General features: G+C 61.5%; 5 protein-coding genes across 5 annotated transcripts; 2 read left to right on the top strand and 3 right to left on the bottom strand.

Annotated features, from left to right (window-relative positions):
* Positions 1–252: 252 nt before the first annotated feature.
* Positions 253–2,166, top strand: COLE_07838 (uncharacterized protein; the record flags this gene model as incomplete). The annotated part of the gene is made up of 5 exons (XM_018423158.2): positions 253–395; positions 431–689; positions 746–787; positions 834–1,368; positions 1,457–2,166. The coding sequence occupies 5 exons, from the start codon at positions 253–255 to the stop codon at positions 2,164–2,166; spliced, it is 1,689 nt and encodes a 562-aa protein (XP_018278812.1).
* A 194-nt stretch (positions 2,167–2,360) lies between these two features.
* On the bottom strand, positions 2,361–4,428 carry COLE_07837 (uncharacterized protein; the record flags this gene model as incomplete). The annotated part of the gene is made up of 7 exons (XM_018423157.2): positions 2,361–2,502; positions 2,540–2,819; positions 2,854–3,146; positions 3,218–3,330; positions 3,362–3,865; positions 3,897–4,157; positions 4,255–4,428. The coding sequence occupies 7 exons, from the start codon at positions 4,426–4,428 to the stop codon at positions 2,361–2,363; spliced, it is 1,767 nt and encodes a 588-aa protein (XP_018278811.1).
* A 531-nt stretch (positions 4,429–4,959) lies between these two features.
* On the bottom strand, positions 4,960–5,750 carry COLE_07836 (uncharacterized protein; the record flags this gene model as incomplete). Its single annotated transcript, XM_018424982.1, has 3 exons — positions 4,960–5,311; positions 5,364–5,520; positions 5,558–5,750. 3 exons carry the CDS (start codon positions 5,748–5,750, stop codon positions 4,960–4,962), a joined length of 702 nt encoding a protein of 233 aa, XP_018278810.1.
* An 879-nt stretch (positions 5,751–6,629) lies between these two features.
* COLE_07835 (uncharacterized protein) lies at positions 6,630–8,325 on the top strand (the record flags this gene model as incomplete). The annotated part of the gene is made up of 3 exons (XM_018425774.2): positions 6,630–6,681; positions 6,839–7,015; positions 7,274–8,325. 3 exons carry the CDS (start codon positions 6,630–6,632, stop codon positions 8,323–8,325), a joined length of 1,281 nt encoding a protein of 426 aa, XP_018278809.1.
* An 817-nt stretch (positions 8,326–9,142) lies between these two features.
* COLE_07834 (uncharacterized protein) lies at positions 9,143–11,748 on the bottom strand (the record flags this gene model as incomplete). The annotated part of the gene is made up of 3 exons (XM_018423156.2): positions 9,143–10,814; positions 10,878–11,029; positions 11,098–11,748. 3 exons carry the CDS (start codon positions 11,746–11,748, stop codon positions 9,143–9,145), a joined length of 2,475 nt encoding a protein of 824 aa, XP_018278808.1.
* Between the last annotated feature and the right edge of the window lie 3,109 nt (positions 11,749–14,857).

Genomic DNA, 14,857 nt, shown 5'->3' with positions numbered 1-14,857 from the left:
GCTTAACCAAGCTGACACGAAGCGAGGTGGCCCTGACTCCGCTTCCTGTCCTGCCCACCCCATCCACATGTCCAACCGCGGACCTTGCGTGTACCTCGGCAGCGTATCGCCCGTCGGAGCTCCACTGCGATAGCGACTCCTCGGCCGGGGCAGGCGATGGACGGGCGGCAAAGCACGCACAATGCTGATAGCGATCCGAGATGCTGAGACATATAAGCCGCGGATCGCGGAATGCTCACCTCATCATCCACCATGAACGAGAAGAGCAAGGCTAGCGACGAGGGCGCGGACGTCCTCTACCCCGAAAGTACGCCGTACGACCATGACAAGAACTCGCTGGGCGACCGCGTCGAGGAGGTTGGGCCTGTGACAGCACATGTCCCCGACTCACATCGGTGAGTTTCCAGAGAAAAGCTATGTTAACGCCCAGTGGCCTGCGCATGCGCCATGTACAGCTCATCGCTATCAGTGGCTCCATTGGCTCTGCGCTCTTCATTTCCATCGGTATTCCTTTTACTAGTGGCGGCCCGCTCGGCTTGATCATCGGTATGGCACTGTGGTGTACCGTCGTGTGGGCGAGCGCCAACTGCCTTATCGAGATTACGACGCTACTTCCCATCGACGGCGGTTTCATCGGTTACGCCACGCGTTTTGTTGACGAGAGTTTTGGAATGGCCTTGGGATGGAATGTAAGTGACTCCCATCGACCGTGCACATCGGCAGCCAGGAGTGGCGCTGACGGCAGTACACAATCACGCAGTTCGCTCTAATCTGTTATGACATTACGGTGAGCTATGACGCTCGGCTACTTCGACAATGCAGACTGACCCCAGGCCATCAATCTTATCGTCGACTACTGGAAGCCACTGCATCCCGCGATTATGATCACGGTGACGCTGGTCGTCATCCTCCTCCTAAACATCTGGAACGTGCGCTTCTTCGGCGAGGCCGAGTTCTGGATCTCGCTCAGCAAAATCTTTCTCATCATCGGCCTGACGCTCTACACACTCGTCACAATGTGTGGCGGCAACCCCCTCAACGACAAGTACGGCTTCCGCTTCTGGCGGAACCCGGGCGTTTTCGCGGGCAACACGGAGGCGAAGAAAATCGTGCAGGGCATTTGGGACAGTCTGTGCTGGAGCACATTTGCCGTTGTCGGCCCGGACTACCTCTCCATGGTCAGTGGCGAGGTCAAGAGCCCGCGCCGCGTCATGCCCCGCGCCTTCAAGACGACCGTGTACCGCATCTTCGGGTTCTACCTCATGGGCGCGCTGTGCGTGAGCATCGTGTGCGCGGCGAACGACCCGGCGCTTCTGGGCGCGATTGAGAACAAGGCCGCTGGCGCTGCCAAGAGCCCCTACGTGATTTGTGAGTCGAGGCGCCTGTGTCTCAGGAGCGTTATCTCGAAACGCCACTCGGCTCAAGTCGCTCCCCTGACTATGACTCTTGACACCAGCAATGAACCGTCTCGGCATCCCCGCGCTTCCGTCGATCGTCAACGCCGTGATCCTCGTATCGTGCATCTCGACTGGCAACGCGTTCACGTTCACCGGCTCGCGTGCGCTCTACGGCCTCGCACTCAAGCGGCAGGCGCCGCAGGTGTTCGCGCGCGTGAACCGCAACGGCGTGCCCTACGTCGCTGTGCTCGTCACACTTGCCTTCGGCTGCCTCTCGTACCTCTCCGTGTCAACCAGCGCGTCCAAGGTCCTGAACTGGTGGATCTCGCTCGTCGGCTCGGCTCAGCTCGTGAGCTGGACCGCGATCGGCATCACCTGGTTCCGCTTCACCGCCGGTCTGAAGAAGCAGGGGCTGTGGCCGCACATGCTCCCGCAGCGCGGATACCTCCAGCCGCTCAGTGCGTACTGGCTCGTCGTTTGGTCGCCGCTCGTCTTCATCTTCCAGGGATACTACGTGTTCCTAGGGGGCTTCGACGCCGTGTCGTTTGTGTTTGCGTACGGCTCCATCTTTATCTTTGGCGCCATTTATCTTGTGTCCAAGATTTACGACTACAGCATCAACAAGCGCCACCGCTGGGGCATCCCGCTCGAAGAGCTCGACTTCAACACGGACATTAAGGAGATTGAACATATCACGGCTGAGTCGGAAGCCGCTCGCGCGGCACGTAGTAAAGGAAAGGGGCAGAAGGTGTCGGACTTCTTTTTCTAGCCTCTTGGGATAATAGTTGTAGAATTTATGAATCAGGCAGCAAACACACTTTGCGGGCGGCTGGGGTATGGTGGCGGGCTGAATGGAGGGAGGTTCAAAGGAGATAACGTGACCGTAAAGTGTTCGATCTCAATCAGTCGACGGCGCCCGTCGGAATTAGAAAGGGACGACAGATACAACAGTGAGAATGAAGCCTAAACAAAATACAGCTCCCAATCGTACTCGAGCACGATGTCGAGCCAGTCTACGAACGCCCGCCCCTCCTGATTGCGCGCCCACACCTCGTGCATGAGCGTGCGCGAGCGCGGCACGTTCATGAACCCGCCGATGCGTTTTCTGTCGTCAGCCACGCTCCTCTCCTCGAGCAACTTACGAATACTCGTCGTACAACCGCCCCACGCGCTCGCGGTCGTTCTCCCCCAGCCCGCCCGGCAGCGCCATAACGCCGATTATGAACAGCACCCAGTGCATGGAGCATACGCCTGCGAGGTTGCGCTCGATCATGGTCTCGAGGAGGGTGAGGCCCTGCCGCACAAGCAGGCGCAGCTTGAGCGAGCACGGCGATTCGCACAGCACGAACCCGCGGATTTGGACGAGGGTCGCGGTCCGGAATGCCTCGTGGTAGTGCCGGTGAGCCCCGAGATCCGGTTTTGCTGGCATCAGTCGGCTATCGGGTGGCGGACTCACTGCGTACGAGGGTCTCGATGCGCTGCCGCTCGGCTTCGAGCTCGTCCTCTAGCTTCTCGGCGGCGCTGAGGACCTCGAGAAGCCCGTCGCCTTGTTCGCTCGCTTGCCTTCGCTGGCGGATGAGTTTGATGACTCGGTACATCAAGCAGAAGACAGGGAGGTTGACACCCGTAAGCGTGTGCAGGGCTGAGAGTTGGCCTTGTGTATGCTTCAGAATGAGCGCGTACGGCACCATCGGGCCGCGGGTGTAGGCGAACGAGCTCAGCACGTCGTGATAGATCAGGTTATCGAGGCTGAGGTTAGCGTCCTTGTTTCCATCATGGAGTCAAGTGCAACAGCAGTTCACATCAGTAGAGTAACTCACAACTGTGCGGCTCGCACATTATGTGCACTGTCCACACGCTCGAAGAGGGACGACGCAAGCATACCCCCACGTTCGACGAGGACGTCAAACCCCCAAACGTCCCCACGGCAGATCTGATATCAGCGCGCCCGAACCATGACCCACCCTAAACTGGATAACCATAAGCACAGTAGCAAGCACAGTCATGGCGTCCTCGTCGTCCATCCTCCCCGCCGAGCCCGGCTGCCCGACCTTCTCGAGCTCAGCGAGCACCATGACGCCAGCCTCGGCGCCCAGCCGCTCGCTGACGGCCTCGTACCGCGCCGCGCCCATGTTGGCCATGTGCCGCCCCGCCCACGCCAGAATCGACAGATACAACGACGTGCTGCGGTCCGCGAGGTCGGTGAACGCCGAGAAGCCGCCCGAGTCGCCCGAACACGTCACGAGACGGCTGAGCGTGCTCTGGAAGTGCTGGAGGAGGTCGGCGTGGCGCGGACCGTTGCGCGCCGTCGCCGATGTAGGACTCAGCACGGTCTCGGTCGGCGCGGCGGCTGAGGCGGCACGCGCTGGCGACTCGGGCCGTGCGTACCAGCTCAAGTCGAGCGCGGGCCCTCCGTTCCCCGGCGGCTGCGGCTGTAGGCAGTCTGCGGCCCAGAGCTGCAGCGTGGCCTGGAGTCAGATGGGCGATTGCAGGACTCACGGCATCAATTTCGAAGCCGCCGAGCATGTCGTTGAACGGGAAGCTCGGCATCAGATCGACGCCCCCCACGACCGTCTGCGACATGTCCGCGGGAAGCTCTGGTGCGGGAGTGGCAAGCGCTTCGTGCATGCCGAGCGCGGAGGCGAGGACGCCGAGCGGGTCGAACTGCGGATGGGTATCTGGTGGGCCGCGCTGCGGTGTCCCGCGCATGCTGCGTGCGGAGGGAGTAGCCCTCGCGGGTGTGTCAGGCCACTGACACGTCTGGGATCAGCGCTGCCAAGACTGCCGTGGCGGGCTGTAGGACGGTCGCCGAGTTGAAGACAGAGGCTTCGCGCCAGCGCCGGCCGGCGCGACTCACGAGCTTGAGGCGCTGGCAGGTGCGACACGACGGCCCGGGCTCGAGGTCGCAGCGCTTGCGGCGGCGGCGGCAGGTGAGGCATCCGTCCTTGGACCTACGGAACTTTGGGCGCGTGCGTTCGGGGGGTGAGGGGGAGCGCGGTGACGATGAGCTGCGCGAGGAGGCGTCGGCCATGATGTGGTGGGCGCTTGAGAGAGCCGCCGAGACGTCAGCTGATTGTGATGGTGTGGTGGGCAAAGTAGCTGGCGGATATAACCGCGGCTAAGCGCGCGTGCGGAAACGGATTGGGGCGGAGTTCGCCAGGCAGATAAGGGCGATAACGACTGTTCGTCAAGTCGCAATTGTCATCGTCCGTGCGACTCTATGCATTGGGCTTGGCTAGGAGGGTTGCTGACTCCAGGTAGTATCAGTGAAATGCCTGGGCAGACAATCTGACTGACTTGGAGTCTTGAAGGACATGACCAAGGTCTGTGGAGGGTGTAGGAAGTGCGTTGAAGCTTGGCCAAATGCTTCGCCACGCTGGGTTGACATATTGGCATGGCCCCCCCGTGGGAGGGCGATGCAGGAGATTGTACTCAGCAAGCCACATGAATCTACCCCAAGGCCACCTCAGGTGGACCGACACAGGCTACCATCTACAGCCAACGTGCCCCATTGCGCAACAATACCACCAAACGGGACCCAACATGGTAGTACATCCACGATCTAGAACAGACTCCCCAGCACATCGTCCATGCCTTTTGCCGCGAGCCCGTGCGCGCGGTCCGCAACCTCGCGCTGGCGATACACGCGCTTGCCCTTGCCCTCCTTGCCCTTGCTTTCCTTGCCCGCGTTCTCTGTCTCGGTAGGAGGCTGCTGCGCGGCACGTTCCTCGCGCTTCTTGAGAACGCGCGCGAGCTCGACGTTCTTGAGGTACTCGTTCTGCTCCGTCTTGGAGCGCGCCAGCTCGGCACGCAGGCGTGACTGGTGCACCTGCCGCTCGTAGGCCACCTGCTCGCCAAGCATCTCCCACTTGTAGCCTGAGAGGTACTGCATTGTCCAGATGTCGTCGCGCCACCTGCCGTTAGCTCCCATCGCCCAACTGCTGCCTGTCGCCCTTTCCTACTCACCGATCGCCCTTCTTCCCACCAATAACCTGCGCATTCAACATCGGCGCGACCGTCTTCGCGACACTTTTGTCCATGAACTCGACCCATGCCTCGGTAAAGTCGGCGCTCCGGTGCCGCTCCTTCTTCTTGTGGTGGTCCGGATTGTACCCGGTCGCAGCTGGAGTCAGACCTACAACCCCTGCGTAGTAACTCACCATCCCGGCGCTGCGCATACACCCGCCCCACCTCACCCCACTTAGCCATAAGGTGCCGCACTTTATGCGGCGTCATACCGGGCGGCAGGCGCGAGATGTAGACGATGCCGGGCGTCTTCTTCTTCTTGGACTTATCCTTGGACACCTCCTTTCCCACTCGCCCCTCCTCTTTCCCTTCCCCTTCGCCCTCCATGTCCATCTCGTCTTCGACGGCTACAGGCCCGACTACGACCTCGCGCTCGCGCGCGGCGTGCACGTCCGCCTCGTCGCCGGCGCCCACGATGGGCGGGAGGGCGTACTTCTTCGCCTTGGGCTTGGGCTTGAGTTTGAGGGTCGAGGGGCCTGCGCGCGTCTTTGTGCGGTCGGCTGGCATCGTGGATGGAGTGTTGTTGACGCAGCAACAACAGGCATGGACATTTGGTGGCAAATTCGCAGGCCTCCACTCTCTACTCTACTCCCACGTGGTCCAGGCACCGCCACCCTCGGACTTCGCTCAACTGTGGGCAGTCGTGGGCACCAACATGGCTGTGTATTGCTGAGACGGAGGCTACACGGGTGTCGCCTCGCCCGGGCTGGGAAGCATTGGTCGTCGCTCAGATGCACAGCTAAACTGTTCGGGCAGGGGCAGAACATTGGCGTGGGATGGGAACTGGTTTGACATCGGCTCACTCTCACACGCTGCACAGTCTTCAGAGTCCCCGCTGTGCCCTCATGCACGACCAAGCTCTGTCAACTAACAAGAAGCGCCTGTTTCCGGGCGTCACTGCCGCGCCCCTCCTCTGTTGCAACATGCGAGTTCACCGCCACACAGCAATGCGCCGTTATCTATTCAGCGGAACCCGGCTGTCCGAATCTCGGCCGGCAATGCGCCGACTTTCCCCGGCCAAACAAGACGAATTACTTCCGCTAATACAACTTCGATGGAGCCTAATAACCCCCAATTAGACTCAAACGCCGCTGTTGGTCCGCGCCGGGATCGAGTCGACGGCAGAAAAATGAGCCCCCACAGCCAGGAAAAGATAATAGCCTGGCCCGACTCGCTTTCTCTCCATCCATCATCCAAACAATCATCATGCCTGCCGACAAGAAGGGAAAGGTTCTCCTCGCGTACTCTGGTGGTCTCGGTGAGTGCTGGTGCGGCTTGGTCGTCGCCGGTCAAAGGGCGCAGGGAAAGGGTGTGCGATACAGTGTGCGAGCCGCTTTCTCGACTCGGAGTGAGAGCGTGCGCCGTGTAGCCTCGACCGCCGAGCTGATGTACCTCACTGACCACGCTAACACCAGACACCTCGTGCATCCTCGCATGGCTCATTGAGGAGGGCTACGAGGTCGCTGCCTTCATGGCCGACGTCGGCCAGGAGGAGGACTTTGAGGCTGCGCGCAAGAAGGCCATGGACTGCGGTGCCGTCGGCTTCTTCCTCGAGGACCTCAAGAAGGAGTTCATTGAGGAGCTCATCTACCGTGAGTGGAGATTGGGCGCGTCAGTCGGAGAGCGCAGTAGAGCGATAAGAAGCGATAAGGGCGGAAGGGTGGCTCTTGAACGCAAACGAGGGTTTCTCTTGATGCGCACGTTGACGAGTACCTCGAGACGCGGCGGGTGACTCTCGAGGTACTCGCTGTATCTGTGCGCTCCCGTACATTCGCACTCCGCACTCTGCTCTCGACTGGACTAGATTCGCTGCCCGCTTTGACCCTCCCCCGTCCGAGGACTCACACCAGCCGCCGTCCAGGCCAACGCCATCTACGAGGGTGTCTACCTCCTCGGCACTTCGCTCGCCCGCCCCGTCATTGCCCGTGGCATGATGGAGGTTGCCAAGCGTGAGGGCTGCGACTTTGTGTCGCACGGCTGCACCGGCAAGGGCAACGACCAGGTGCGCTTCGAGCTTGCCTTCTACGGCCTGGACCCCACGATCAAGGTGATCGCGCCGTGGCGCCAGCCCGAGTTCTACAACCGCTTTGCGGGCCGCTCTGCGCTCATCGAGTTCGCAGCGTCCAAGGGCATCCCCGTGACGCAGACGCAGGCCAAGCCCTGGTCGACGGACGAGAACCTGTTCCACATCTCGTACGAGGCGGGCATCCTCGAGGACCCGAACACGACGCCGCCCGACGACATGTGGAAGCTGACCGTGTCGCCGCAGAAGGCGCCGGACGCGCCCGAGAAGGTCGAGATCGAGTTCACCAAGGGCCTGCCCACCAAGGTCACGTACCCGAAGGACGGGACGGTGGTGACTGACCCGGTAGAGATTTTCCTGTCGCTGAACGCGTGCGCGCGCCGCAACGGCGTGGGCCGCATCGACATTGTCGAGAACCGCTTCATCGGCGTCAAGTCGCGCGGCTGCTACGAGTCGCCGGGCGCGACCATCCTCCGTGTCGCCCACATGGACCTCGAGGGCATGACGCTGGACCGCAACGTGCGCGCGCTGCGCGACCAGTTCGTGACCATCGAGCTGTCCAAGATCCTGTACAACGGCTTCTACTTTTCGCCGGAGAGCGACTTTGTGCGCGCGGCCATCCCCGCGTCGCAGAAGACGGTCAACGGCATCGTCCGCCTCGCCGTGTACAAGGGCAACGTGATCGTCGAGGGTCGCGACGCCGACGAGGGCCTGTACGACGCCAAGTTTTCGTCGATGGACGAGCTCGGCGGCTTCGAGCCCACCGCCACGTCGGGCTTTATCGAGATCGAGAGCATCCGCATCAAGGCCTGGGGCAACGCGAACAAGAAGCGTGGCCAGGGCGGCCTCGCCCCCGAGGACGTGTACCACCGTGTTTAATTGTAGCCGAGAGGGGTATGCATTGTCAGTAGCATTGGGTGGAGTGTTTCTGTCGTGTGTGCGCTCCTCGGTCGTGATCTCGAATCCTCGGCGCGTGCCGCAGTCGCGTGCTTGCGGTCGTGCTCTGCTCTCGTCTCCTCTCGTCTCGTGCTCTCGTCTCCTCTCGTCTCGTGCTCTCGTGCTCTCGTCTCCTCTCGTCTCGTGCTCTCGTGCTCTCGTGCTCTCGTGCTCTCGTGCTCTCGTGCTCTCGTGCTCTCGTGCTCTCGTGCTCTCGTGCTCTCGCTCTCACTCACATCACCGCACCCCTATCTGCCCCTCCCTACGTTCCATCGCGCCAGCCTCTCCGGCGACTGCTCACAGCCGCGGCAGCTGCCGTAGCCGTGCTGGCCGTCCGCCGCGCCCCGTGCCGCGCCGATCTCAAATTCTCCGTCCCGGTCGCGTCGGGCTCATGGCTGGCCGCCGGCCGGGCCGATTTTCGGGGGCGGAGGAGAGGGACGAGCGCACAGAGCGAAAGAGAGAGAGGACAGGAGACCGGCGGCGGCGGGACGCACGAGGGCTGAGGCAGGCAGAAGCGGCAGAAGCAGGCAGGCAAGGGAGAGAGCGTGGGACAGCGGCGTGAGAAATCTCCGACCGTGTCGCCGATTAGCCAGATCTCCCGCGCCACGGCGCCATGACGGCGCAATGAGCGGTGGCGGCTATTGATTCACTTCAATCTCGCAGCTCGCAGGTACAACGTGTATGCATCCTAATCCCAATATGTAGCGTTGCAGGGCATGGGCGGGCGTGGGGGCGTAGATGTGGGGGCGTATGGCATTGATTATACGAGCACATTGACGGCGTCGTCGCCGAGGTCGGTGAGGAACGCGAACGGGTCCTTGTCGTCCGCGAGGTCGAAGCCGAGGTCAAAGTCGCCAAAGCCGTCCTCGGGGAGCGTGAATGCCGAGGGCTCGGGCAGGGCCGGGGCGTCGGGCGCGAGCTCGAACTGCGGCAGTGTCGTGTACGACTGCCGCTGCGGGAGCGGGGGCGGGGGCATGAGCGTGGAGCTAGAACCCGAGCCCGAGCCCGACGTGTGGGCGTGCAGCGCGGACGGCGAGGGGCCTTCGCTGGGCGCGTTCGAGCCCGTCACCGTCGACGGAGACGCGTCTTGCGTCGGGATGTACGGCCCGCCGCCGAGCGTCGGCGTCGACGCCGTGTGCTCGTCGTACCCCTGGATGTAAGAGGCGAGGGGGGAGGGGCGCATGCCCGCGCTCGACGACGACGACTGGCTCTGCGACGAAATGCCCAGCAACCCGATGTTGTGCAGCAGGTCGGCGGGCGCCGAGGCGCGCCGGATGTCCGGGTCGAACCCGGGCGGGTTCAGTGGCGCCCAGTCGTCGCTGCCGTCGCAGGTCGACGTCGCGTCCGTGGCGTTGCTCGTCACGGAGTTGACCGATGCCAAGGATGCCAAGCGGCCGCGCTGCAGCGCCATCCACAACGCATGGTCCGACCCGGGGCCGGGCAGCACCGGCGTCGTCGACATGGACGTGTGCGCGCTCTCGTCGATCGGACCCGAGGGCGTGCCGCCAAACGTGAAGGTCGGGTTGGGCAGGGGCGAGTTTGGCGAGAAGGGCAGGCCATTCGGGTTCAGCTGGTACTGCAGCTGCTGCGAGTCGTGCTGCATGTTGAGCAGCGACTGGTCGATGCCCGGAGGCGTCACATACACTCCCACACCCGCACCAGATGGGCGCAGGGTCGGGTCAATGTCCGAGTCGTGGTCCATGTCCCGTATTGGGCTCAACTCGCGCGTCGAGTTGCTGCCGACCGGGTGCACGTTTATCGTTCGTGGGGGCGTAAACGTCGTTTGAGAGATCAGCTGTGCCCCACCAGGCATGGAGGCTCGGCGCATCGTGTTGTTTCGCATGGCCGTGAGCAGCAGCTGCTGCGGCATGCGCCCGTTTGGAGACACTTTTGGACTCGGGAGCGTCGGCCGCAAGGGAGTGACAAAATCCTCGTGGTGCGTAATGATCTGCGTCGGATAGGGCTGGCTGCTCCGGCGCGCCGCAGCCGCCATGCCCATGGGCGAGTTGGCAGGTGAAGGCGTGTTGAGCGTACTTGCGAGCTGCTGCCTTCGTTGCCTAGCCCACGTCTCGATGCTGGCAACGTCTCCTCCTGCGAGCGAGACACGCCGGCCCATGGCCAGCTTGTCTACTGAGAGCGTAGGGTTTCGCTGCGGCCCAGAAGATGACGTTGGGCGAGTAGGCGTCGACTGCGCACTTAGTGATGCGGCCGACATCTGACTTCGCCCTCCGGGAGTCACAGGCTGTAGTTGCGGCGGCATACTGCCTGTGCTGACGTTCACTTCCTCGGGAGTGACGGGCTCAGTCTTTGTTCCAGCAGTGCTGTCGCTCGAGTTCGCAGCAGCGGCCGCAGCCGCGGCGGCAGCCTCCTTATTTTTCGCCTCTTGGGCGGCGGCTTCTCTTGCCTTCTCCTGATTCTTGATCTTTGCACGACTAAAGGACAAGGTTAGCTCTGTAAACCTTGCTAGGGGGGGCGTGACTGAATGCACCACTAACCGATTTTGGAACCACACCTGGACATTACGTTTGGTGATGCCCAACTCGCCGGCCAAAAACTCGCGGAGCTGGTTGTCCGGCCGCGGATTGATGCTGAAGTAGTGTTCAAGGACTCTGAGTTGTTCTGGGGTTGTCCGGCGCCGGTGCTTGACCTGCAACAGAGTTAGCACTTGCGCCTCCTAAACTTTGTTTCGACGCCACGGGTCCCTCGGCAACTCACCTCGAGATTGCCGTACAGGACTGCGCCGCCGTTCTCCTCATAGTCGCCATCCCACTCGGCCTCGCCGTGCCAGCCGGATTCCACGACATATTGCGGCCCGCCGAAGCGGAAATCTGGCACGTGGGTGGCGGCCATATGTGGGAAGGCGATGCCTTGAGCGGGGTGGGCTGCGGTCTGGTAAAACTCCATCGGGACGCCGGCAGGGTAAGCCTGCGTAGGTGGAGCTGTCGGGACGGCAAAATGATGTTGCAGTAATGGTATTGAGTGTGTTGCGTTCATTGGGACACCGCCCGCGACCATTGACTGCATTTGTTGGTGGTGGTGGTGCTGCTGCTGCTGTTGCTGGTGGTGGTGCGCTTGTTGCTGCTGCTGTTGCTGCTGCTGCTGCTGTTGCTGTTGCTGCTGCTGTTGCTGTTGCTGCTGCTGGACGTGGATCTGGGGAATTCCTTCAACAGTCTTGCGCATGGAAGGTTCGCCGGTTGTCATGTATGGACCGGCGGACTGCTGCACAAGATGGTGTTGGGGGATGCCGGCCGAGATGCCCACAGCTTGTCCTGGCTGGGCGTAGGTCATCTGCTGGCCGTTTGGGGCGACAAAGACGTACTCGCCGCCGCCATTGGCGGGGTGATGGCCGTATGTCACTCCGGACATGGGGGGATGAGGGAGGGGCAATGTCTGCGCACTAAGTGTGAGCGACATGGGGGAGGTTGTGGGAGTGACGGCGCGACTGGGGCTCACCCTTTGGTGCTGTCAAGGGCAGGGAGAGGAGCAGAGTGTTATTGATACGCGTTGAGATGGATGGGAGAGTGTCGGATGTCGCAGGATGGAGGAGGGGAGAGGAGGAGGAGGAGGAGGAGGAGGAGGAGGAGGAGGAGGAGGAGGGGGAGAGTGTAGAGGAAAGACGAGCAGGATGGGCGGGGGTGGATCCAGTGGAGACGGATCAGTTCAAGGATGCCACGCGGGACGCCTTGACTCGCGACGGCCGTGGCGATGTAGAGTGGTTCGCGTCGACAGTGAGGGCTATGGCCGCGGAGGCGGGCGGAGAGAAAGAGGGTGGAACGGCGAGAGTGGTTTGGGTGTGAGAATGGCGGGGTGTCTCAATGTCTCACAAGTGAGACGGAGGAGGGGGGTGTGGGCCGAGGGGGGTGTGGCTGAGGGAATGTCGAAGAGCAAGAGCTGGACGACGGTTGTGTGGGCGTTGAGTGCGTGGGTGCCCTCGAGCTGGGCGATGGGCGATGGGCGATGGACGATGGGCGAGATGGACGCGCGAGTGAAAGAGAGAGAGAGAGAGTGGGAGAGGGAGGAGTTGTGTGATGGGCGCCCTCGTTTGGAAACTGATCAAGCGCGTTGACAGGAGGGATGGGTTGATTGGGGCGAGGCGTGGGGGGGGGGGGGGGGGGGGGCGTGGGGGATGGGGAAGAGATGGAGGAGGAGGAGGAGGAGAAATGGTGGATGATGGAGAACGAAGAATGATGGGGTGCAGGATAAATGTGATGGCGACGAGACCACTCTGAGAGAGGAGATGGACAAGAACAAGAACCAAGCTGGAAGCAATTCAAACCGCTTCCCTGGCTGTCACTGGGGCGGTTGCCTTGAATTGGCTCAATCTCCTTGATCCTTGAAATCGTTCAAACTGGTTTGCTAATCCCCCACTTGACACCTCGAGACATGCACGACTTTTGCTTTCAAGCGAGATGGCCAGATGACGAGGACGAGGACGAGGACGAGGAGCGAGTTGCTTGTCGGCGGCGGGAGGGGGGAGAAAAGGCGGGGGGGACCAGAGATGATGGCCAGAGACGCGGCGTCGCAGCAACGCACCGACGCAGGGTTCGATTCGGGTTGGTGGCTTGCAAACGAGGCGTCTTGTTCAGGACCTCACTCGCCGGTACCGCTATTTTCTTTCCACGGAGCAGGCGGCTAACGGCTGACCGCTGACGGCTGTCTGTGACGGGGCGGCGGGGGCGGCGGGGGTGGCCGACACAAGAAAGAAAGAAAAAAAAAGGTAAAAAGCCAAGTGGCGATGATATGCAAAGGTCGGGCGGGGCCTGGTGGAGGCCGTTGGACGAGGCGTATGAGGCGTGGTGTTTGTGAAGGATCCAAGGAATCAAGGTCAAGCCAGCGTTCCCGCTTTATCAGGGCGATCTTGAAGAGAGGCTGAAGAGAGGCTGAGGAGAGGCTGAAGAGAGGCTGCGAGTTGTGGTGGATGAACGGGGTAATGGGTGGAATGGCGGGGGTGGTGGCGGCCAGGTGGTAGGTGGGTGGGAGCTGAGGGGGAGCTGAGAGGAGGAGGAGGAGGAGGAGGAGGAGGTATGTATTATAAGATGATGTTTGACTAGATGGACATGATGGAATGCACAGTGCGAGGGAGAGTAGCAAGGATTGAGGCGGGATGGAGAGAGAGGGGGAGTGGGAGGTTGTTGATACAGGACAAAGATATGATGATCCAGCTGACTGCTAGGTTGAATGTCTGTGGTTGGAGAGATTATTGCAGCGGAGGCGGAGAGCGAGAGAGAGGGAGAGAGACGCGAGAGAGGTCAGCTGGGAGGCATACAAAAGGCGGTCATGGGCGCTAATAGAGTCTGGAGACTGAATACTCGCCAAGGAGGCGGCTGGAGGGGCCGGAGGGGGCCAAGGAGGAGAGGAGAGGGAGACGGAGGAGACTGAGACATTGTCGGTATGCAGCCCGACGAGTGGATGCCAGGCTCAGGTGCTGCGAGCTGCGTACTTGGGAAAGAGATCCAGACGAGCGAGAGGTCGCAGGCGCTGAGGTGAGCATCCGCCCACCCGAGCCAAGGCTCCCTCGGGACTTACGGCACGGCCGACGTCGGACCCGCCCTGTTGGCCTCGAGGCCCAAGATCTTGGGCCGATGTACAGTAGAATGGGCACAGGGGAGCGTGATGCGTCGTTCCTAGTGTTCCTAGCATGTGCATGTGTCTTGAGCAAGAGGCAGTGGGGAGTGAGCAGTGAGTGAGCAGTGAGAGACCAAGAGGTCCTCCTATTCATGACCGTCAGCAAGCTCTAGCGCTCTATGGTTCCTCCCTTCAACTGTCCTTGTGTACGCTGTCTCTTCTCTCTCTTTCTCTCCGTCTCTGTACTCTCTCCTTCCCCTTTCATACTCTCTCTCCCCCGCCACGTCTACTTACCCCGCCTCCAATTGAGCGCGCTACTACTCTTGACGTCGACGGCAAGTGGAGCAAGAGCCACAGAAGGAAAAGAGGCCGAACTCGGGAAATTTACTCTCCGGTTCGTGATGCTGATCCCTGCATGCCGTTCCTGTTGACCCTAGTATCCCCTGCATACCCTGCACAGCCCTCTGGTCTACAGTCATCCATTTTTGCTCCCGTCAACGAGCGGGGGCTATTTCTTGGCCATCCTCCTCCACCTTTTCCTCCTCCTCCTCCTCCTCCTCCTCCTCTTCCTCCTTCCTCATCTCCGTCTCCGTCTCCGTCTCCTCTACACCCCCCCCTCTGCATATCATCCCCTCCTCAAATTACATTCCAACATCAATACACTCCTCATCTGCAAATATCATTGAAGACTCCAGGAATGACCACCGGCGTTTGGTCCCAGGGCACCCAGGGAGTTTCAGGGGAACGGAAAACCGGACCCCTCTCTCCCTTCTCCCCCCTCCTCGGTTCGCCCCCTGGCCCCCCCCCCCCAGCGGAAAGCTAAAAGTGGGGCGGATCCAGTACTGGCACGACCCGAGAGCGAGAGCTCACGACTCCGTCTGCTGTCTGCTGTCTGGCATGTCTGGCCGAT

Source organism: Cutaneotrichosporon oleaginosum (genome assembly GCF_008065305.1).
Source record: "Cutaneotrichosporon oleaginosum strain ATCC 20508 chromosome Unknown ATCC20508_contig08, whole genome shotgun sequence".
NCBI lineage: Eukaryota > Fungi > Basidiomycota > Tremellomycetes > Trichosporonales > Trichosporonaceae > Cutaneotrichosporon > Cutaneotrichosporon oleaginosum.
Note: the sequence above shows the minus strand (reverse complement) of the source record. Positions and strands in the feature narration are given on the sequence as shown.